Source organism: Anguilla rostrata, chromosome 4 (assembly GCF_018555375.3).
Source record: "Anguilla rostrata isolate EN2019 chromosome 4, ASM1855537v3, whole genome shotgun sequence".
NCBI lineage: Eukaryota > Metazoa > Chordata > Actinopteri > Anguilliformes > Anguillidae > Anguilla > Anguilla rostrata.
This window is the reverse complement of record NC_057936.1, coordinates 12,762,602-12,785,391: the sequence shown is the minus strand read 5'-3', so window position 1 is coordinate 12,785,391 and position 22,790 is coordinate 12,762,602. Positions and strand designations below refer to the sequence as shown.

At 45.6% G+C, this 22,790-nt stretch overlaps 1 protein-coding gene across 2 annotated transcripts in view; it reads right to left on the bottom strand.

Annotated features, from left to right (window-relative positions):
* Positions 1 to 22,268, bottom strand: part of rab6ba (RAB6B, member RAS oncogene family a) — a 69,869-nt gene extending 47,601 nt beyond the window's left edge. The window contains exon 1 of one of the 2 annotated variants that reach the window (XM_064330737.1): positions 21,784 to 22,268. In XM_064330737.1, the coding sequence (XP_064186807.1) occupies positions 21,784 to 21,853 (70 nt within the window). In that variant the 5' untranslated portion in view covers positions 21,854 to 22,268. The remainder of the gene's footprint in view (positions 1 to 21,783) is intronic. The other variant, XM_064330738.1, reaches the window with a different exon arrangement.
* Between the last annotated feature and the right edge of the window lie 522 nt (positions 22,269 to 22,790).

Genomic DNA, 22,790 nt, shown 5'->3' with positions numbered 1-22,790 from the left:
TTCACAGTGCACCAGCAGGCCGGAGCGCTGGTGGAGGAATGCAGTCGGACCAGAACCGGCACATCCCAGATGCGCCCTGCATCAGAGGGAGTTTGTGTCATCTCCAATGCCCGACAAAGCTGTTCCCCTGAAACTGACTGCCAAGGAAGAATGTGGCAGATCTCAGTGGTTCAAACTACATGCAATGCCCCCAACAAGAAATACCACTGGCCAGAAGAGGACTGAAAAGAAATCCGATTGGCCGGAAGAGGACAAAAAGAGATAAGATTGTCCAGAAGAGGACTAAAGAGATCAGATTGTCCAGAAGAGGACTAAGATAGATCAGATTGTCCAGAAGAGGACTAAAAGAGATCAGATTGTCGAGAAGAGGACTAAAGAGATCAGATTGTCCAGAAGAGGACTAAAGAGATCAGATTGTCCAGAAGAGGACTAAAGAGATCAGATTGTCCAGAAGAGGACTAAAAGAGATTCAACTGGTCAGAAGAGGATTAAGAGAGATCAGATTGTCCAGAAGAGGACTAAAAGAGATCAGATTGTCGAGAAGAGGACTAAAGAGATCAGATTGTCCAGAAGAGGACTAAAAGAGATTCAATTGGTCAGAAGAGGACTAAGAGAGATCTGATTGGCCAGAAGAGGACTAAGAGAGATCAGATTGTCCAGAAGAGGACTAAAGAGATCAGATTGTCCAGAAGAGGACTAAAAGAGATCCGATTGGCCAGAAGAGGACTAAAAGAGATCCGATTGGCCAGAGGAGGCGTAAAAATAAAACAGCAGGCCTTCTGCCCTGCCTTTACATGACATGGGGATACGAGACTGACACACCGGAAAGAACACAACCCATAAAAAATGTATTGGGCAAAAAAAAAAAAAGAGAAAGTGAATATTCGTGTCAAGTTCCCGTTCTCAGAGTGGAATGGGAGATCACCGCTGGGCCTGAAAACCTCGCTCTGGGATGAGAGGAGGCAGCTCGTGCGACGGACGATATGAAAATGTCACTCAGTAGGTGGGTAGGGGATCAGTTTCCTCCTTGTAAATCCCAGGATTAATTAACCATGCAATGCTTTTTTTTAAGTAACCAAAGCAAAGCACAAAATATCAAAAGACAAAACATCTTTTAATTATTATTTTTAATTTGCATATACCATAAAGATTAAGCTTTGAAATGTTCCCATCCACTTTCTCTCATTCTCCATTGCCACGGGGTTCACATGAACGCAATTTGTAATTAAAAGGATTTATACTTCTGCCCACATTGGCTGACAAAGATGGACACAACAAGCCACAGATGAGGAGCCATTTCCTTTGAGACTGTGAGCTAGGACTTGAGTCAGGCCACTTCCAGCCCATTTCCCACATGGACCCACATGGAATTTCATGGGCCTCTGATGCAAATCATACACATTATGTATTTGCTTATCTGAAGCAATACCAGCTGGTTCCCTACTGTCAATCAGAGGAACTCAAGTTTGCCCCACACATAAGAATATCCAGCAAATTACTTTTCATCAGCTAACGTCTGACTACCACCAAACCAAGTAGAAGCAAAAACAAGAAGACTTGATGTTCCTTCCCTCCAGAGCAGCTCAGGTAGGTAATGTTTGTTTAATTAAGGTCCAACAGCTGTAGTTGTTCCATGATGCAGACATTTTGGCATGATCTTCACAATCCAGTTGAGCATGCAAAATTAACCGTGTCAAGAGAGGAGGATTTCGAAGTAACGGACCTAATAAACCTATTCCGCAGACCTCCAGTATTTTCCAAAGCCATAACCACAGGAACAAATTATGGGCAGAGAATTAAGTGGCAGTAAATGAAAGAAAACAAGAACAACACCTTTTAATGTGAACACACGCTGTTCAAAAGGAATAAACTCATCCTGCATCACATGCTCAAAAGGTACTGGCATAAAACATGGCCACAATTCAAAGGCTATTAATTTTGTGCCCAAAATAAAAAGGAAAATGGAGACCGCCTAGCACTGTCTTAATACATTTGAGATTTACGTAATGAACATGTGTTTAAATGATTGTTTTAATGAGTCTTGTCCCCAAGAGTTTCGAGGAAGCAACCAGACACTTGTGGGCCACAATGGCTACCAAATAGGAGCTTGGAAAAGGCTCATCAGATAGCAAAATCAACTTAGGTTTGACAGACTAGCACTGAGCATTACCCATGGTGCAGTGCTTCACATTCCCATCCAGTCACTGGCTCTATCTTCTGTGTTGAACCAGGACAAGTTTCAGAGTTTTATTGCCAGAAGACATGAGAAACTCTTGACAGCGACCTTTGAAAGAACGATAAGAAGAGCACACCTTGCACACGATACTGTGGCAATTATCCAGGAGCCAGGAATGAGATGACAGTCATTTTCCGGGAACGGTTCTAATTCTAAATTCGGAAATGAAGGAAAAAAATGTCGCCCGGCATTTCCTCCCACTCGATTCGTTAGAGAAACACGTGCAACTGATGCAAGACGGAGAGGAAGCATTGCGTTGATGTAAATCTTCCCGGGCTTCGCGTGAGCCAGGCTTCACAGGCAGATCCAGCACAATAAATATTAAACACTAACCCAGTCTTCCCAGGCCAGAGAAAACAAGTCTTCTCAAAATGTTTTTCAGAAACACAATACCATCAGGGCCGGAAATAAGTACCAAGCTTTTTTTCTCTCCCTTCTAGGCAACAAATCCTCCCTTCTCTCGCATTCCTCTGTGACAGTAACCATTCCTTTTTCCTCCCTTCTTATTACACTTCTGTCAGAATGATGGCAAGCCGGATTCAGCTAATCCTCTTCCAAGAAGAAAAAAAAAAAAAGAATTTCAGTACACAATCTAGTCAGGGCTGTGGGCTTTTTTTTTTTTTTTTTTGGAAATCAATTAATAAATATTAGAGGAAAGGAGGCTTACTTTCTAAGCAAAGGGGAACTGGGATACCATCGCTGTGGGACCATGTTTAGTTGGGCAAGACTAAATATTAGCTTTTCATCTACCTTTTGGGTGGATGTGAGATGCAGGCCCACGGAGGTCTGAACTGCAGAACCATAGACGTCAGATCGTCTCCGCCGCGGCGTTTGAACCCAACGCCCGTCTGCGCCCGGAACACACGGCGGACGCGGGGCGGGTAGGCGCGTGCCCGGGAGCCCAAGGCCGCCGCTGACGTTTGACGCGGCAGGATCGATCGAGCTTCCTGCCGGCTCTCCGCGGGAAGGGGGCGTGGGCCCGTCGATACGCGGCCCGGGGGATCGAACCCGACTCCCTGTCGCTCATTCGCAGGCGCTCGGCCAGAAGGCACGCCACGCCCAGAACATACGACACGTGTTTCCAATTAAAGGAATGACTGCGTGATAAATCTTTTACCCTTCTGGTAACTGGATTGAAAGACTTCATATTTATGGTCTTTATTTTATTTATGGTCTTTCAGTGACGGAATCTCACCCTGGTTTTAAACACTGGCTTGTGCGTGTACCGACAGAAAACCCAGGTGAGAAATAGCATACTAAGCATACTTTATATAAACTTGAATTATACTTGAAGTATTCTTAAGTACAAAATAGTATACTTCAGGTATATTTCAGCATACTGTTTTTTCACATGGGGCTGAATGCGAAGGCAAGTGGAACGCAATACGACGTGTTAAATCAAACCACAGTCAAATTAAATTAAATGAGCAGCTGCCAGTGCCCGCGACCTGTTTGCCAAGGATGCAAAACTAAATAAAATAATAATGAATGAAGCTCTACAGACCTTTAGAACATGGAGACTGCCTGCACCAGCACAGTATGGCTGGAAACCTTCTCAGGGCCAGTTTTTCTGGTCTGACGCAACCTAATGAAGCATTTTACTTCTTCCTAATAAAAGCAAGGATCTCTCTCTCTCTCTCCTCTCCCCCCTCTCTCCATCTCTCTCTCTCTCTCTCTCTCTCTCCCTCTCCCCCTCTCTCTCTCTCTCTCTCTCTCTCTCGCACACACACACAGGAGTGATAACATTTTCGAAATATATCACTCCCACTGCCGCTGTGAATGCCTTGAGAGAAGACAGGCGCCATATGTCTGCCACTGAGGCCAGCAAGACTGAGAGGGGCCCGGTTTGACAGTTCAATGTTTAAATTAGATTCCCTTCATATGGGGAGAACGGGGGGACTGCTCTCAGGCCACGAGGAATAAAACGGCTCCCCTCAGGTATATGACCCATAATATCATAAGAGCATGATTGTTCCTGGCAGAGGTGGCACAGGCCAAATGAGACAGCTGCAAACCCAGGTCTGGTGGCTCTTAGTTCAAGTGCGCTTTTACTTATCATAAACGATATCCTTTGATAAAAGCGCGCCTTAGAAGAGGAAGGGCTACATCCATTGCTCCCGTTCCCCCCCCCCCCAGTTTCACTGCACATGCGTCCCGCAAAAGGCATGCTGGGAAGGGCCTAGCTGCGATCAACCCGCCCACAATGTAGCTGCACTGGGCTTTCTCAAATCTCCATAACGCAGATACAAGCCCGGGACACTAGATACAAATCTGGTGAACGAGGGTAAGGGATTCCTTTGAACTGGTCACCACTCATGGCTCATATTAATGAATGATGAATATTATAAATTGTCCAATTCAAGACGGATAGATAACCACCGGTAATATTTTCCCGTTTATTTATTATGCTCCGTATTCATGAGTACAATGCAAGCAAGCAGGATTGAAAAAAAGAAAACACTAGGAGGAAAGTTATTGGAAAATCAAACTAAAGGTTTGAACATCGCTTTAGAACAAAAAAGCAGACAAATTAGCAGGTCAATCTGGAAGACTGCATATGGCCTTGCTCACATCACAATAGATTGCAGTGACATGTCGTGCTCCAACAGCTACTAAAACATCCATTCGTGGAACTCTGTATGGGGTGACAAGTAGGTATCCAAAAAACTCATTTTGATGATAATAGCCAAAATTGTCTTCCTTCATTCTTTTCAAAACCAAGATGAAGCAATTTTCTGATACAATCCCAGTGTTTTGACACAAATTGAATTACCGGGCGCACGCGTGGTAAGACTGTAATTATCTGGAGAGAGAGCCAGTGTGGCACTGATGGCCCTGTCTCTGCTGCAGCGCTTCGCTGGTGGTGTCAGGAACAATAACTCGCGAGTCATCCCCTGCTCTGCCCGGCCAGTCCCCCCCCCCCCCCGGCTATCTGCAGAAATATCCATTACAACGTTGTGTCCCGGACCTCCTCCCCCCACTCCCCCGTCACCTTTGCCTGTGGCCTCATTATGGCCGCCGGGCGAACAGGCCGTGGGCCAATCAGAGCCTCCCGACCCACCGCCCGCCGCCGCGCCCCGGAGGAGATCTCGCCACGCGACGCCGTCACGGTCCCCGGGCCGCGTGAAGTCTTCCTTCCCCCGCGCCGGGGCCCGGCGAGAGATGACCCGGGCGTCGCCGCAATATCCATCACCCCCTCCCCGGGAGGACGGCGGTTATTAATGGGGGTCAGGGGGATCGCTTTTATTGTGGCTGGGGGGGGGGGCGAGGGGACTTCTGCGGGGAGAGCAAATAAATGTCGGGCGGTTCGGCTCCAGCGCGCCCTGCCGCGGCTCGCGGGGAAGCCCGGGGCGATACCGCTTCGCTCCGCGTGCTCAGAATTCGCGTGGGGGGAACTCGGCGTCGACCGGTGGAGGATGTAGGGGCAGCATAGCTCAGGAGGTAAGAGCGGCTGTCTGGCAGTCGGAGGGTTGCCGGTTCGATCCCCCGTCCTGGGCGTGTCGAAGTATCCCTGAGCAAGACACCTAACCCCTAATTGCTCCCAACGAGCTGATTGGTACCTTGCATGGCAGCCTTTCACCGTTGGTGTGTGTGAGTGTGAGTGTGAATGGGTGAATGAGAGGCATCAACTGTAAAGCGCTTTGGATAAAAGCGCTATATAAATGCAGTCCATCCACATAAATGCAGTCCATGTATGTTCTTCAAGGTTGGTCGGTGTATTGGACATTACAGCTAATGTCATTTCCTTTCCCCCCATACTACAAGACTACAAAGATTACAGCTGGAGCTCGATCATAAGCCTAAATGAGCAGCCTGTGCCTTTCCAAACCGTGTAACAAATATCCTCTTCAAAGTGAACCCGTCCTGGAAAAGCTAACATAGCGTGACTCACTTTGCGCTGCTCACAGTCTCCTTCAGCAGGGCCTTTTCAATTTAAGTAAAAACCCAGTATTTACCCAGAATTCTCTTTTTTAGGGTCCTATATATTTTTTGTAAACTATTTGAGGACATAATTGAGGTCTCGTCGTAAAATTAGCTGTTAGGCTCCTTTAGCCCTTTGCTCCCTAAAAAAAAAAAGAAGTTAATCAGTCAAAAGCACGAATGCCTCCACCAGGTAATTATTTGCTAGTAATTGGCTCCAGGGGGCTGTCGATACCATCAGTCAGCAGGAACACAGGGGTCAAGCTACTCGTTAGCTTCTGCCAATCCAAAGCTATCCATCGATTGGTGGAGAGCAATCTTTAACCAGGATTGTTGTACACTGCACTGACATGATCTAGGTGGGCCACAAAACTTTTCAAACATTATTCATGCACTACAAGCACTGTACCCCTTGCGTTGACAGCAAGCATGATTCTCCTGAAAACAGGACCCAAGACACCCAAGCCCCATTCAATTTCAAATATTTTATAGCAATGGAACCATAAATGGAATTTTGATTGATTCTCTGTTACTCACACAAATAAATATAAAGGTGAGGATTAATGTGTGCATTATAGTGACAAGATTAATAGCATTATAGGCAGGGCTAATTCCAATTCTGCAAAATGGATGATATGATTTTCTGTTTCTGAATAAGTCAAGGCCCCGATAAGCTATGCATGAATAGAGATGGAAACCCACCAATCCAAATCTTGTTTTCATACCAAAGGAAAACCTACTGCCATTCTCCAATTTCACTCACGTCACATCAATTCATTTCATATTTACACTAAAACATGCCCAAGACGGAAGAAATACTGAGGGACAAGGTAACTGGGAGGGACTATGTTGTATTTGCTACAAAGCAATGTAAATGCATGCCTGTCTAGCTACAGTCCAAAAAAATAAAAATACCTAGGCCACTGACACGCTTCATTGGGATGTTTAAACTGGCAGTGCTTGAGAGACATCATGCAGCCCAAAAAGTAAAGGAAAAAGGACTGATCTCTCCTGTGCGCCATTTGGCCACCCCTTCCATCATTTGGTAATATTGCTTCGGTTCAACTCTGGGCTCAGTTCTGAAATGTAATACCCATATGAATGTTACACACCAAACTGCACTGGGAATATATTCACCCAGCACCAGCTTTGGATACTGTCAGTCCATTTATTTATTAGGTGGAAATATTGTATCGCTGACTGACTTCTCTAAGCCTAAAATACAGCCCTGTTACATTTCCTTACATATAGACTTAAGGATGGGTTTGATGCGTCTACACAATAAGGCAGGACAGCCCAACCCTGTTCCTGGAGATCTACCTGCAGGTTTTCACTCCAACCGTACAAAGCTCACCTCATTCAACAACGAGAGATCTCCTTGAGCTGCTAATGAGTAGAATCAGGTGTGTTAAATTAGGGTTGAAAACCTACAGCATGGTAGATCTCCAGGAACAGGGCAGGGCAGCTAAGCAATAAGGTATTGCAAGCAACAGGGCAGCAGTGTAGCATACTGTAATGCTAAAGGAAATGGGTTTATAGCTCAAAGGGTATGTGTTTAATACCCAGCTGAGGTGCTGTTGCAGTGCCCTTGACCAAATTACTTAACCTGAATAGTTTCAGTAAAATATCCAGCTGAATAAAAAGATTGTGTACAAAAACAGTTGTGTTTACATTTAGCCATTTAGCAGACACACGTATATACTTTTTTTGTTGCGCAATAAGGTATTCTTATTTCCGGCGCATTAGAGCCTTGCTGCTGAAGCTGCAGAATAGGACAAACACTGCAGATGAAAACGTGTGCTAATAAGTATGAACGCCCACTATGAAAATATTGACCATGTAGGCATAAATCAATACAGCGCTTGCATAAGAAATCCACAGAGATAATTGCTCCTATTATGCACCTTAAGGACCCCATTCCATGGCAATCAACAGCATGCCAAACCCAGTCAATGACGTTATACCCAGACTGAACAAATCTGGTCACTTCTATTCCCAGTCAAAATGGAGGGCGGCTGCGCAACACACCAAAGATGGGGCCCGCGGCTGTCCTCGTATAGTACCTTCAATAGCACGGTACAAGCATAGGGCAGGGGGCATTGTATTCATTGTACAATGCATTTGAAAACTCCTCTTCAGTATAACTTAATTCCTGTTGCACCTATAAATAACTCTGACAGATAAAAAAAAAAAACAGCCCAAACCAGACTGCACAGTATCTCGCCGCGGAGGTCTGATTCTTTTCTCTTCAAAATGTCACGGCTTATAAACAGTGAACATAAAAATGTCACAGTAGCGCACAACTGAACACCTTGCTGTTAGCGCTAACTGCTCCACCTTGCTGCAATGAAGGGGGACTCTAATTGGATTATAATTTCGAGCGATACACGACGGCTATGGGAAAAAATAAAGGGCAATCCAATCTCCACCTTGAGCGCGTGCCCCCCTAGGGAGAGGTATGGACTGTGCGCAGTAAAAGGGACATTCATCAGCCTGTGGGGAAAAGGCAGAACGTTATATGGAAATGAGACATCCAGTCAACAACAGGGAACACAGCCTGTTTTAGTACAGTTAAAAACAAAACTGCATTCCCCACAAAATGAGAACCTTCACCGGAAATGAGGTAAATAGCTTTCATTAAAACTGGCATATATTGCATTATATTGAAGCTAGTGTTCCCCTAGCGCAAAAAATACCATTTTTTTATTTTATTTTAAGATCCTAAGAAGCCGGACCAGGGAAAATACTTATTGTAGTGTCACCCACACCTCACATGATACAGCACTGCTGCTGCACAGACAGTTGCACTGGAAATAACTCCATATTTTACCCCACCGGCTCTTTATAAAAATCCGTTGGACCTCTTTAGCACTGAAGACGGGTATTTCCACTGAACCGGGCCTGATGGATGTCCGCCGTCTGCCTTGCTGCCTTCCCTTCCACAATTTGAACGAGGCCCCCAATCAGTCTGCGGCGCGCTCTCGCCGCGCTCACCCCGGCACCCTCCGTTCCCCCGGACGCCAGGACCCGGGCCCCCGTCCCATCCATCGAGGTTCGACCCGAACGAGAGCCAATCTCCTTTCGCCCTCCCTCCTCCTCGGCGCTCCGGGGCGGCGCCGGCGGGGATTGATGGGGGCCTCGGGAAAGACGAACCGCCGCCCGCCCGACCCGGCGAGCGAGCGAGAGAACGAGCGAGGCCGCCGGGGAGCAACAGCGCCAGGGGACGGGGCTTAATCAGCCTGAGACGCGTTTCCCAACCGACGTCACTTTCCATTCGATTAAGTGCAGTTAGAACAGCGGCGGTAATGAGGATCCACTGGAACCTGCCCCTCCAACATCAGAATCGATCTCCCCTGCCCCGCGCGCGCGAACAGATGCACACCGAGAGGGGGGGGTGTGATTAGATCACGTCTCGCGTCTCGATTAAGTCGCGGCTGGGGAAAAAAGCGGAGGGAGTGCGGGCCGGGTTTTTTTTTTTCTTTTTTAACGCGGGAGGGCCCCTGGAGCGGTGTTGTGCCCGGTGAGGGGGCCCATCTGGAGCAGGCGAAACGGAGTAAATGAGGGAGCGAGCCAGGTGAAGTCGGCCGAGCGGCTCGCCCCACGCTGAGCGAACGGCAGTCTTCCGCGGCGGCGGGCTCCCGCGCGATTGGAGCCGCGCGGCCGTCTGAGCGACCGGGACGCCGTCAAAAAAGGGACCGGCGGCTCATCGTCGGGGCGACAGAAGCCGCCGCAGTCGGCACTAAGTAACGTGTGCTTATAGCCTCCCGTCGTCTGACTTTCAAAGGACGAACGGCGCGGCATCTGCCCAAATCAAGAGTATTTACCATAAGTGTAACTCACTCGGATAGGCCGTCACTTCAAATCATGTACGTTTTGCCACCGCATCTGTTCTTTCAGGGCAATCAGGGCGCCAATGGTAATACAGTCTCAGAGCTGCAATTCATATCCAGTTCAACTCATTAATTTACAGTTTCATTCATTACAAATAAGAGCGTGTAATTGCACACTGAAATCCACAGCCAACTGACATGTACAATGATCAATTTTAGCATCATTGTACATGATATTGAACGAATCGCAGCATAATCCATTACACAGATGTTTTCATGACGTAACGCAACAGTTCTAGCCTGAATACAATCGAGACGACCAGCATCGCTTGCATTGGATTCCTTCAGTTTTACATTAGATGTTATGTTCAGATATTAAGCGTTATGGCCCAGAAACTGAATTTACTGATTTACTAAGAGCTGCACTGCATGCCTTTGCATGGCTAGACGAGACTGCATGGAAAGTAACTGCGGCTTCAGGCTGGCGGTCTCCTGATGCTCAGGACATCCGAAACCTATTGGATTTGCAATCGCCTCTTCCCCTGGGAAGCGCGTCGGGGAGGTTACGCTATCCCAGCGACCCCTTGGGATCACATCCGCTCATCTACGCTGCAGATGTGGGGAGCCACAGCACTGGCCAGTATTCCAGAAGGCTGACCAAAGCTCTTACACGAACAGACGTGAGGAGGAAGGACAGAGGGCAGATGAAAAAACTGTGCGGAAAGTGGCGGAGTCTAAGTTTAAATGAACAGTATATGACATCAAAGGTGATGCATTTCGCCAGTACAACTGCTTAGAATACAGAAATATCCCCCTGCAAGAATACACACTCTTTACAAACGTATAATACAATGTGGTACTTGATTTATAGCTTACCCTCTGAGTGTCCTATTGCAGATGGCTACGATCTGCCCAGTGGGTATTTCGGTAATCAGCAGTATATCATGGACTTTCGCATCAAAGCCTGCGCAGGGCACTGCTGTCGTCCCTCCTGCTGACGGAATCCGAAAATCGATACGACTTGGCCCGGAGTGCCGACGCTGTGCGGTTTTTGGACGTCCCCTCTCAAAACAGGAAGTCCGCCCGACGCAGAGACGAAGGCCCCGTCTCGGAATCGAGCAGCGTGCCGAAAGGCGAGGGGTGGGGGGGGGTGGGGGCGAGGGGAGGGGTGTGGGCCTGATGGCTTATGATCAATTACCCCCCATTACAGGCCAGCCAGCTCAATCAATAGCAGATCAAAGCTGCCAGGAGGCTGCTTCTCCCAATCCATCAGAGGCAGAGAGCTCCGGCACGGAAGAGTGCAATGAGATGTGAAATGAAAAAGACTCCGAATTATCTTTGGACGAAGCCGGACCGCTCAATAAAGTAACAGAGCCCAGCCACTGGATCCACCCTGGACTCCCAGAAGCCCCCGCTCTCTCTCTCAGCAAACCTACACCTCTCGCACCAGGCACCTGCCGCACACCTCCGTATTGACAGCCCCTTAACAAAGTCTGCACGTGCCAGCAATTCCACTGCTGACAACAAACCTCTCTATCCCGCCAGTGGCCAATTTCAATGAGATTCGGTTATACGTAGATGAAACGGTGTATTAAGATGGAAAGTAAACAGAGAAACTGAACAGTCAAAAGATCACCGGCCACTACAGGCGCACAAGTTTTTGGATGGGGAAAATGGCTAAAATGTTACGTCATAGCTAATCAAAGTTAGTGAAACCCTCCTGTGTAAAAAGTTTCCCTGTGCAGTGAATTCAACTCTACCACACTTTTCTTATGTTTTGACTATTAAAAACACCCTTACTGGGGGGCACATACTGTTAAGGCACTGTCCTAGTGCATGGATGCCCTGGTCTAATATGGATCGTGCCAGTGCCAACTGTGGTTGGTAGCCCCATAGGGCCATGCATAATTAACACAATTGGAACCAGCCACCTCTGCTGGTCAGTTGGGTATCCATAAGTTCACCTGTTGAGCAGCACATGATGAGTCTTCCTTACGATCATGTCTGTGCGAGCACGGCTGCAGTGTAATAACGAGAGGCAGCAGCTTCTCGCGCTCTTGTGGTTCCAGTGGATCCTCATTACCGGCGCTCGGGCCCGCCCTCTCCAGAATCAACAATGGGGTTTAACGTGAGGGTTGAAGCAAGAACGTGATTGGCCTTTCGAAATTGGAGGAAGAAAAAAGGGGGGAAAAGATAACAGAAAAATAAAACAACCCCCTTGTCCCGAACAATATCTCAGCAGAGCATCCACTGGTTCATTCTCTCGCCAGTTTTAATATCGGCAGCCTGAGAGTCAGAGGGTGGGTGAGTAAATCAAGTAGTGAAAGTCCCATGATTGTCGGGCGATCCCCATCTCAGCCCGGGAAATGCCAGATCCATTCGCCGATGAAGTCGGGGAATTAACGGAGCCTTGCGCCATCAGATCAGTCGCCGTGAACAGGACAACTGTCACAGCGACAGCTGGCAGGCGACAGCATCCAATCTAACGAGATGCCACTCTGGCCTGGCGACGCTGAAAGGGGACGAGCAGGCCGTTCGCAAGCTGAAAAGTCACGCTGAGGCTTACAACGGGATTTTGCTCCTTATGCGCACCCCTTTCAAGTTCGGAGCAGTAACAGTCATTACGTCAGAAGACCTGAATGCTTCAAAGCTCTGGCACTAAATCCCATACATTTATGCATTTCGCCCTGGGCTGTGACTAGTCAATTAGAGGCACAAACACATTTTACAGACGAATACTGTGAAGCTGCTCAGAAGGCTATATTGCGGTAATTATAGCACTTGTTTGCAGCGCCGTTATAAATACACAAGGAACGCTTATAGACCAAGATGAAGATGACCATTAAAAAGCCAGCTGCAGAGGCCATCCATGGCAGGTCAATGAGGCGGGTGTCAGCCAATGAAATTTAGTGGGCATGCATTTTCAAAATCCTGCACTTTTCTTGGCCATCTTATTAAGAAGGCGATAGATAATCAATATTTTAATTGCCAAAGAAATGCAACCATTCAGATTTTTTAGTGACGCAGGAAGGAGCCCACAGATGGGGAAGGAGGCTTGAGCCAAGACAATATTGCTCAGTGAGCCAGAGATCAAACGTGACTGCAACGACGAAGGTCTATAACTACTAGCCTTTTGATTAGCAACTAAACTGGATTCGTTAGGGGTTATGGTCAAACTCCCAGTAAGGTTAGAAGAGAAAGCAGGCGCACTGATTCAATACAGCCTGTGTGTACGTTCAAATTTATTACATCCACAGGAAACATGGACTGCACCCGTGCTGCATGCCAATATTAGGCCTGGCTATTTGATGTTGACCTCAACACCAGAATCAATGCTGTACTCCACCAGCTGCAAAGTCAGCACCTTTAGGGGGTTGTGTTATTACAACATAAAAAACACTGCAGTAAAACATTATTACATTACATTTTGTTTCCGAATAAAGCATTTATACTTAAGTAGAAATATTTGCCACATCGTGATTCGTGAGGGCAATTAACCGGCACACCAGCATACCTGGTTCCTTTTCATTCATGTTTGATTGCTATTTGTTCCAGAGAGGGGTTGAATTGCTGCTCTGGGGTGATAATGCTTTTTTGTCTCCATTAAGAGCTTTAGTTTGGACCTTAGGCATCTGTTGTTAAGCTGTTCTATGAGAATAAATGACACTTTTCCATCCCTGATTTTATGTTGGCAGATGACAAAATATTATATGGAAGAAAGGGACAGTATTTCAATGTAAATTACCAATCGGATTTCTTTTTTTTTAAATACACAAACATCTCTGCACTCCACTGTGTTCCAAGCTGGGGGCTAGTACACAGAGGAACTGCTGACATGTTAGTATATTTAAATTTTAAAAAATCTCAACAGGAGTTTGTATCTAGATTGCCATTTAGTGGGGATTAGTACCCCTGAATAAGGGTTTATGCAAGTAAAAGCATGTTGTTTCAATGTCCTTTACAGAAAGTATACTAACAGAACAGAACATGTCATCCAACACTTTTGCCTGAGATACAAACCCAACAACCAAGCAACAAGAGCTTATAATGACAGGAAAGAGATTATGAAGGGCTCTTGAGTTATGGAACTGTTTTTTCTCTCTGGTTCCAGTCCACAAAGCTGGAGGCACTGCCGCAAAGGCGCACGGGAAAGCCTCAATATTTCTGATACGTTTCCAAACCAGGCAACAGCTAGGAACCCACTATAAATAAATCTGCAATCATAAATTCGCGGAGCTCACAGTGGCACCTCCAGAATATCCGCGGGTGCTTAAAATACACGTTACTTTGTCATTTAGTCTTCCCAGCAAGTGAAATAGAATCACAAATTTCGAGTCATTTCTTTCAAGGTTATATTAAGGTGCATTGGAATACAACATGGCATGTAAACATAATGCAGCACACAGTAATCTGAATGATAAAGCTTTCATGTTGCCACTGGGAGGGCAATATGTCAGAGTGGAAAGAAATGAGAAATTCCCAATGAGTTCCCAATCACCATTTAAATTCATGAATAAAGTATGAATTATTCACATTTTAAATATGATTCAGTCCCTCGCCTCAACAAAAGTATTTTAAGATTCAACAAAATTGAAATTAAAAACACGGCTTTCTAAACGCAAGCAACCGAAACCATTTTTCTACTATATATACGGCGTGAAAACGGCAAAAGAACTGATATTGCATGTAATGGAACACAAAGATCAATACTCTTTTATGAGCAACATCACTTTGTTGTCCAAGCACATTCCAGCTCATTTCAAGACCAATTAAGTCAGTGTTCCACATGATAAACAAATAAACCAATAAATTACACAGCCATCGCTATTTAGAGGATGATTAGATCTAATGGTGTCCATAGATGGATGCCATTATATTTTTAAATTACATGCAGGAAAACATAATGGTGGAACAATATGGTTCTAAATCACAGTGTCAAGAGATCTGAATAGGTGAGGACCCCACAAGCTACCTGATGAGATCAATATTGATTTTTATGTGGTGAAATTACAGAACATTTGCCCCCTGAAACAAAAAAAAAACAAAAAAAAAACAATCTAATTATTCCATTTTATTCCTGGGGTCATGCAGCCAGAACAAGTAAGAGGCGGTAAATTTCACTGGTAAATTTCACAAAAAAGCAGAACACAAAACAGAAAATAAGAAAATTCACTATACAGACCAGAGTGCTGTGTGTGTGTGTGTGTGTATGTGTGAGAGAGCAAGAGAAAGCACATCAGACCAGCAGAGGAGAGTTAGTCGGTTTTACCCATCATTAATGCTAATCTATAATTAAATAGTGCTTTTCAGTCCCTGCACACAGAGAAAGAGAGAGAGAGGCAGGTGCACACAGAATGCAGGAGAGGGAGGGGTCTTGTGTGGGGGAGCCAGGAATGTGCTGTGAAGCATGCTCATGTAGCGAGACAGCGAAGCATGCCCACTTAGCAAGAGAGTGAAGCATGCTTACTTCGCAAGGGGGTGAAGTATGTTCACTTAGTGAGAGAGTGAAGTATGCTTACTTCGCAAGAGGGTGAAGTATGTTTACTTAGTGAGAGAGTGAAGTATGCTCACTTAGAGAGGGAGTGAAGCATGCTTACTTCGCAAGAGGGTGAAGTATGTTCACTTAGAGAGGGAGTGAAGCATGCTTACTTCGCAAGAGGGTGAAGTATGTTCACTTAGTGAGAGAGTGAAGTATGCTCACTTAGAGAGGGAGTGAAGCATGCTTACTTCGCAAGAGGGTGAAGTATGTTCACTTAGTGAGAGAGTGAAGTATGCTCACTTAGAGAGGGAGTGAAGCATGCTTACTTCGCAAGAGGGTGAAGTATGCTCACGTAGTCAGAGACTGAAGCATGCTCACTTAGTGAGGGGGCAGGGGGTGAAGCATGTGCTCACAGCCAGCAGGAGAAGAGTACTGGAACCCCACATTAATTAAGATGGGACTGCTGGCCTTATGACATATACACTCAGAGATGTACAGTACCCTCTTTCCTGTTTCTCTGAGCTTGAGGTTCTGGAGCTGGGCTCACATATCAACACCACCAAAATATCTACAATACATAGAACAGCACACAATAACTGATGAGTTTGGAACACTTCTTGACTACTAAAACCCATCTCATTCCTTTTTTAAACTCCTATAAGGTCCTCAGCAAAACTACTGTATCTTGACTGCAATCAGGTCATCAACCAAAGACTCCATGACAAGGTACTCTTTAACCTACAGTATAAATCCCTACTCTGTAAAAGAGTACTACTCAGTGCCCACCAAAATCAACACTCAAGCTATGCTCAAATTATAGAAACATTGCTTCCTGCCTCATGAATATTATGTTAAACCATCAGCTGGAGCAGATGTTGCAAATTGCGCCATTCAACCAGCTCTCACCATATATATAAAACGTCATTGAGGTTCTGTTCACGTGTATCAATTCAAAATGTGTGTCAATTCAATCAGCAGACTATAATAACCATCCTAGGAGAGCGAAACGTTGCTCCTGGATGACGTGGTGCTCAAGCCTTAAACAATCTGGCTCCTACGGTTAAATTTAAATTAATGACGGTGGCGGCGCTAGTGGGTTCTGGAGACGAGCCGGACGCTAATGGGAGTCAGAGGAATTAAAAGGTCGCGTTTGTCCGAGTTTCTGTGAAGGTTCTGTTACTCTCCTGTCCGGTTCAGGGCTGGTTTTAAACTGGATAAACGCGGAAAAGAGCTCGTCTGGTTTAACATTCCTGAGGCGCTCGGCACCAAGGCAGGGGAGATTACAGCGTCTCCTCTCCCCCTTCCCAGAGAGCTTAGTCGCAAAGCAAACAGATCACATTAAAGGCTATAAAGACTGAAATGAGCAACGCAATTTTTCAACAATTATTATCACGGTAATCCTATGCAAACTGCGGGAAGAATCAATATGCAACTGTACATGGAATGGATAAGAGGTCCCAGTCAACAAGTGTCCCTGGCCTCCACGCGAGTGCGTCGAAAAACCCAGAGTGCGCTCTCGATGTGTTGCCTAGCGACAAACCGATTGGCACGTGAGTTGGCTCCGCTGGATTGTTTATTTAATGATATCAGATTGTGATCGTCTGCTTTTTGAGAGGGCTGCAAAGGGGGGGGGGGGGGATTATGGCATTTGAATTCTAAGCATAGTTCTCCGGTGTTGTAATCCACGCCCCACCCCCACCCCAAACCGTGCCACCCTCCATTTATTAAATCCCGCTGGCGGTAGGTGTAAATAAAGCCCACCTGTGAACCTGCTTAATGCGCGTCTCAAGCACCCAGTCGAGTGCATTTTAAGGTAAACTACAAAAGAGAGGAAGACGAAACGTGCAATCAGCGAACCGCTTCAGAGCGAGCGCGGGCAGTGAACTAGCCTGCCCGTGAACAAATCCAACAATAATCCTGTTGATTGCGCCATGGGTGAATTTGGCAAGGCCCCTGCTGGTCTGAAGAGAATACTTTTTTTTTCTTTTCTAATAGGCACCGGCTCCGTGGCTCCAAAACCTAGGCCATTATGGCTGTGCCAGCAGATCGCCAATACTGCCCCCCTCCACTGTGGCCCGGGGGAGAGGGCACGGACAACTCGCTTGATATTCTCAGAGCGTGAGAAGCGGCCGCTCCGCTTCCCCTAACTCTTCACGCCTCGGCCTCTTTTTCCTTCCCCTCGCTGGGCCCGCCCGTGTTTCATTCCACGTTCAGGCAGGAGCTCACCTGGTCATCACGCGACCCCCAGACATCTTTTCACTTTAACCGATTTCACAGCTTTTCTTTCCCCCCTCGCTTCGCCCCCGGGAGAGGGCTGTGACCGCACGGCCCGGTGTTTTTTTTTTGAGACGGCGCGTACCGCAGCCTTTCACTTATCCCGTTCCTCACCGCAGTGACCACCTGCGAGGACTCGCAAATGCTCAGTAAGATTTATGTATTATTTTGTCATTCCGGCAGTTAACCATCTTGCGGAGAACGTTGGCTTTATACATTGACCACGCTCGTATAAACGTAATCATTTTCCACGGAAAACAAAGCAGAGACACCCCCTTTTTGCGATTCAAAGAACAGCCACAAAATACTGCCCCTTTGGTGAAAGTATTTTATAGTACATAATCAATATTCCATTCTGCTCAGTCACACAAAGAATTCTGTTGCAGCTAGCATACAAATTACACGTACAAAGGATACTGGTTTCGCCATAACGTGCTAGTACATCTCTCGCCATGGGGTCCTGCGTGAGCCATTCTCAACTCCCACCCTAGGACAAGGAGCGCTCATTAAGGCCAAAGATCTGAGGGTGCTTGCCTGATCAGCCCTGAATGGCTGGGAAGCATTTCACTCCCGAGGTCTGACGCTGGCCTTCTCCTCCCAGACAGAGCGCCGTTGTCTGCATTAATAAATGATGGTGTTGGACCTGTCGAGGATTCATGGCTGCGCGCGCACCAGCAGCAATTACGCCTCGCGTCCAGAAAGATGGTTTTGTCAATGAGGCCAATCAAAGCCGGAGGGTGGTGGTTGTGGTAGGGGGAGGGGGGGGGTGCTGCCTCTCTCGGTCCCGGGCCGGAGTGATCCCTTACGGCGGCCGATTAGCAACGGCGCGGTCCTGGTTTCGGCTGCCCTGCCTGGGCCTGACTCGGGCATCTCCAAGAGTCCATTTCTTCCAGCAGAACCTGTCTTCCAGGCCGTGGAGTTCAGCACCTTCGACAGCTTCTCCCGTTCCTTGAAAAGGCACGACCCGGCAGGGAAGACCGACTGCGAGCCCTCGTCTTCTCTCCGGCCCCCCCAAAGCACCATAAATGTTTAAGCTCGCTTTAAAGAGAGCTGTCATCAAGGCAAGATGCTGTTTGTAGCATTTTGCTGCTTCCTGGAAGCGGTTTCCTGTTATTCAAAATAGCACGCTCAGTAAGCAATGGCAAAGCATGCGGCAAGCACAAGAGGTATTTACATGAATATATTTCTAAAATGAGAAGTGCACCATGAAAAGGAAAAAGGCAGTTTGTACATTCCACTGTCACGCCTCTTAGAGATGCGTATCAAACATTATCATGGCAAAAGCAATAAATGTTGAAATGAGAAAAAGAAAAAAAAGGCAATTTCACAATAATGCACAAGAATATAAAATTAAATGAACAACAGATGTAAAACATACAAATTACAACAAAAAAAAACAATTCCACTACAAGAAAGAGTAACAATGCTGAAACAGCACAGACCAAATTCGAACCTAAGCTCAAGCTTAAGCATACTGCAAATGAAGTTTTCCATCTAATATCTAATAATTCTTCCAACGGAACAACAAACAGCACAGTCGATCCCAGAAGGAGTAAGTGCCAATCACCCACAGCAGACAAAAAAAAAAAAACCTACAGGCATCCAGTGACAGCCGACAGCCGGGAGCAGAAGGGCGGTCTCGTTCCGTTCTGAGCTGTGCTAGCCGGTGGCCCTGCTAGCCGGTACCGGGTCCAATGGGCTGCAGCTGGATCAGCCGTAGAATCGCCATCACCCGGCATGTGCCAGCACAATAGAGACCACTTTTGGCAGAGCACGCCCGACTCGCGCCCGCAAAATGCCTGTCCCCGTCCCGTGCCAGCGCTCTCTCCCAGTCCGATAGGCTCTCGCCGTCTCAGACCCCGCCCACGAATCGTTCATCTCACCAGGGAGGGCAGGACGACAGATCCAGGAATCCCAAACGAGAACCCGAAGGCTGCCGCTCCAGTTTTTCACTCCAGAGCCATACGTAACAGGAGAGTCCAGGGCACTGCAGCACGACGTGCTAACGTGCTACGCTACGCACCGTGTCGTCAAGGAGCGTCACGATAATTCAGAAAAAACTGATTTTTTTCGCATGCAAGACTTGATTGTGTAAAGTGCAGATGCAACTGTCAGATTGATGTTCAGAATTTGCCTTTACAATAACAGTAGATGAGACTGTTTATGATAATGGTTGAGTCACACCTATATCAGCTCCAAGCAATGGTAAACTTCCACCAAATTACAATTCTTAGTGAAGGTCACATTCTAACTGTAAACTAGGTTAGCCGTTACCCTTTTATTTGGTATTAATATGTGAACCATCATCCCTTAGCAGGTCACCTGCCAACACAAACACACTCATTTTGCCTAAGATTAACATTTAAATCAGGTAAGTCCTTTAAATGAGGTAGTCATATTAAGTTATCAAGGGTTTCACTGGTAAAAGAAGACATAGACGATATTTTTCAACTCATATTTTACTGTCTTTATTCATTTGACACTTCAACACTCTTCCCGGTATAGCTGGCATGATGTGCATTGAGAATGGATTACATGCATATCAGATGCAACATTTTACCAAGAAAGACAGGGCAGATGTGACCTTCCTTCTTTAAACCTCCAAACAAACTACACCACTGGTCAATTCTGTTTGTCACCTGCTCAACACTTTCCACACAGCACTGTTGGTATTGCCTTAAAGGGCAATTTTCTAATCCAAAGCAATAGCATTTCTGCGAATCATCTGACGCCAAAGCCACATAACACAAACATGTCATATACTTGCTGCCGACACAGACAGTTCATGTACAAATAGGCATGCAATAAAAGCCAGGGAATTAATCGCCAATAGAGATTTCATACGTGTCAACGGCCTATCGTAGAGGATTATGGGACTAAATTGCTTAGTTGATTTATCTGACAATACATATCCTCTGCAGTTGTACCGCTCCCAGCAGACAACGTGATGTGCCCGGCTGTCATGGCAATGATGAGACATTTCCTCCTCCTCAATGTCTCTAATATGTTTAGAGAAGAGATGACAAAATAAGTCAGTGATTAGATGCTTCGGGGATTCGCAGTGCCACCTTACCACATCAACATTCATTGTTTCCTGCACTCTAAATCAGAGCCCGCATTTAAGAAACATGCTGACCGATATCCTCTCCGTTGCCCATCTGATTTGTATGAGAAATAAGGCTGAGGCATTCAAGTTTGGGGTATAGACAGAATGCCGAGGGACTTCTACATGGAGCCAGAGCATCGATCACCGAGTTGAACATACTAGACATTAATTTCTTCGTGTTCTCCAAAGGCACTTTTCTGTCTTGTTTAATTTCTATCATTGTTGGAGGTATAAAAATATATAATAATACACAACTGTCATCGTGTCGTGAAAGAAACAAAAGCAGCGAAGACTGCAGCTAAACAAGTTATCCTACCGACAGTAGCAACCTGGGTGTGTCTCAACACACAGGAAATTATTTATTTATTTTTCTGTTCCAAAGCAAGTGCAGCTCTCATTTGGAATAAAATCGTTTGACATCACCGGCTTATAGTGTAAAAATGAAGTTTCTTGATGCTAGCTTAATATTTAGAACAGTAGGCTATAATGTTATTCTGTAAAAACTAAAATTGATTAAGTCAGGGCTTTGCGAAAACATAGAACATTTAAAATGCATCTAATGTATCAAAGTCTCGCTGAATGCTCAACAAAAGCTTTATTTATTTCCATCGAAAGACCTTTTAGCCAAAAGTGATTTATCCACCGTTTAACGCATTAGGCGGCATTAAACTTGCCATTTTAAATGTGTCAGTGACTATCCGTTTTCCTTTAGGTCCAGTCAAATAACAATATAAAACAAACTAAAATTAAACTTGCGTCCAACAGAAGCACACACTTCAAATAAAAACTAATTTCCCAGAAAACAACAATCTAGCAATTTGTATTTTTTCTACACAACTAGACCAATTATCCATTTCATTAATTCCAGCAGGTGTATGCTGGTCCACCTCCTCGCAAATGAAAATTAGCTTAATGAATTTAACGTGGTTAGACTCACCGCTTTGCTCCCCAAGGAAGACGAGTTTGAATTTTCTTAGAGGGTTCCCAAAGTCGCCACCCACAGACATGTTTGGGTTGTTTTTTATTTTTTATTTATTTATTTTTTTACAGTAGCGGATAATTAATCTGCGTTCCCCCGGTTCAGGCACTCTTGCTGTGGATGCTTGCTGTGTAAAGCTACGCTTGAACCCGCTAAGCGACGGGAGCGCTGCACCGTCTTGCCTGTCAATTTCAGTTGCGTGTGCGCTTGCGCGGCCTCTCCTCTCTCCGTTTGTCTGTCTCTTTCCCGCACATGACGTCATGTTGAACTGGACCTGCTGAAGCAGCGCAGGAAAATTCATGTCCCCGATTACCGTTCTTTACATCGAAGTAAACCACAATTCTGAATTGTTTTCTTGAAGTCTTAATTTAGAAACGTGACTGTCCCTAAAAATTATCAACTTAAGGTAACATTGTGTTACGTTACTATATGCAATCATTTTGTACACATATTTTACAGAAAATGCAAAAACATCAGTGAATGGCAACTCCCATCATTAAACTCCACAATGAGAATTTTAACGCATATATTCAGCTAACAAAGGTCTGCTGAGTAATTAACACAAGGATTTATTGTCAGTACTTAATGTGAAGAAATAATTTTTGTACACCTGGGTAAGTAACTCAATTGGGCCAGATGTATTCCATTTTCTCGAGCAGTCACAGTAAATAAGTTGATTTTTAAACCATCTGTGACCAGTTGCATGATTGCAGAATAAATTAATAATTTGTAAATGAGAATTGCATGTTTTGTTTTGTGTTGAACTGTACTGCTAAAGTGGAGGATATTTCAATGGGATGATATTTCAATGCATTATAATTTTTTTTTAACTTCAAGAGGGAGTGATATCTTTCTATGTCACTGATTATCATTGTATGGTACATTCAGCATAATGATACAACAGGTTTGTACATCTGTTAAATCAACTGACTAACAAATAACTGGTCAAATCCCATTCCACATAA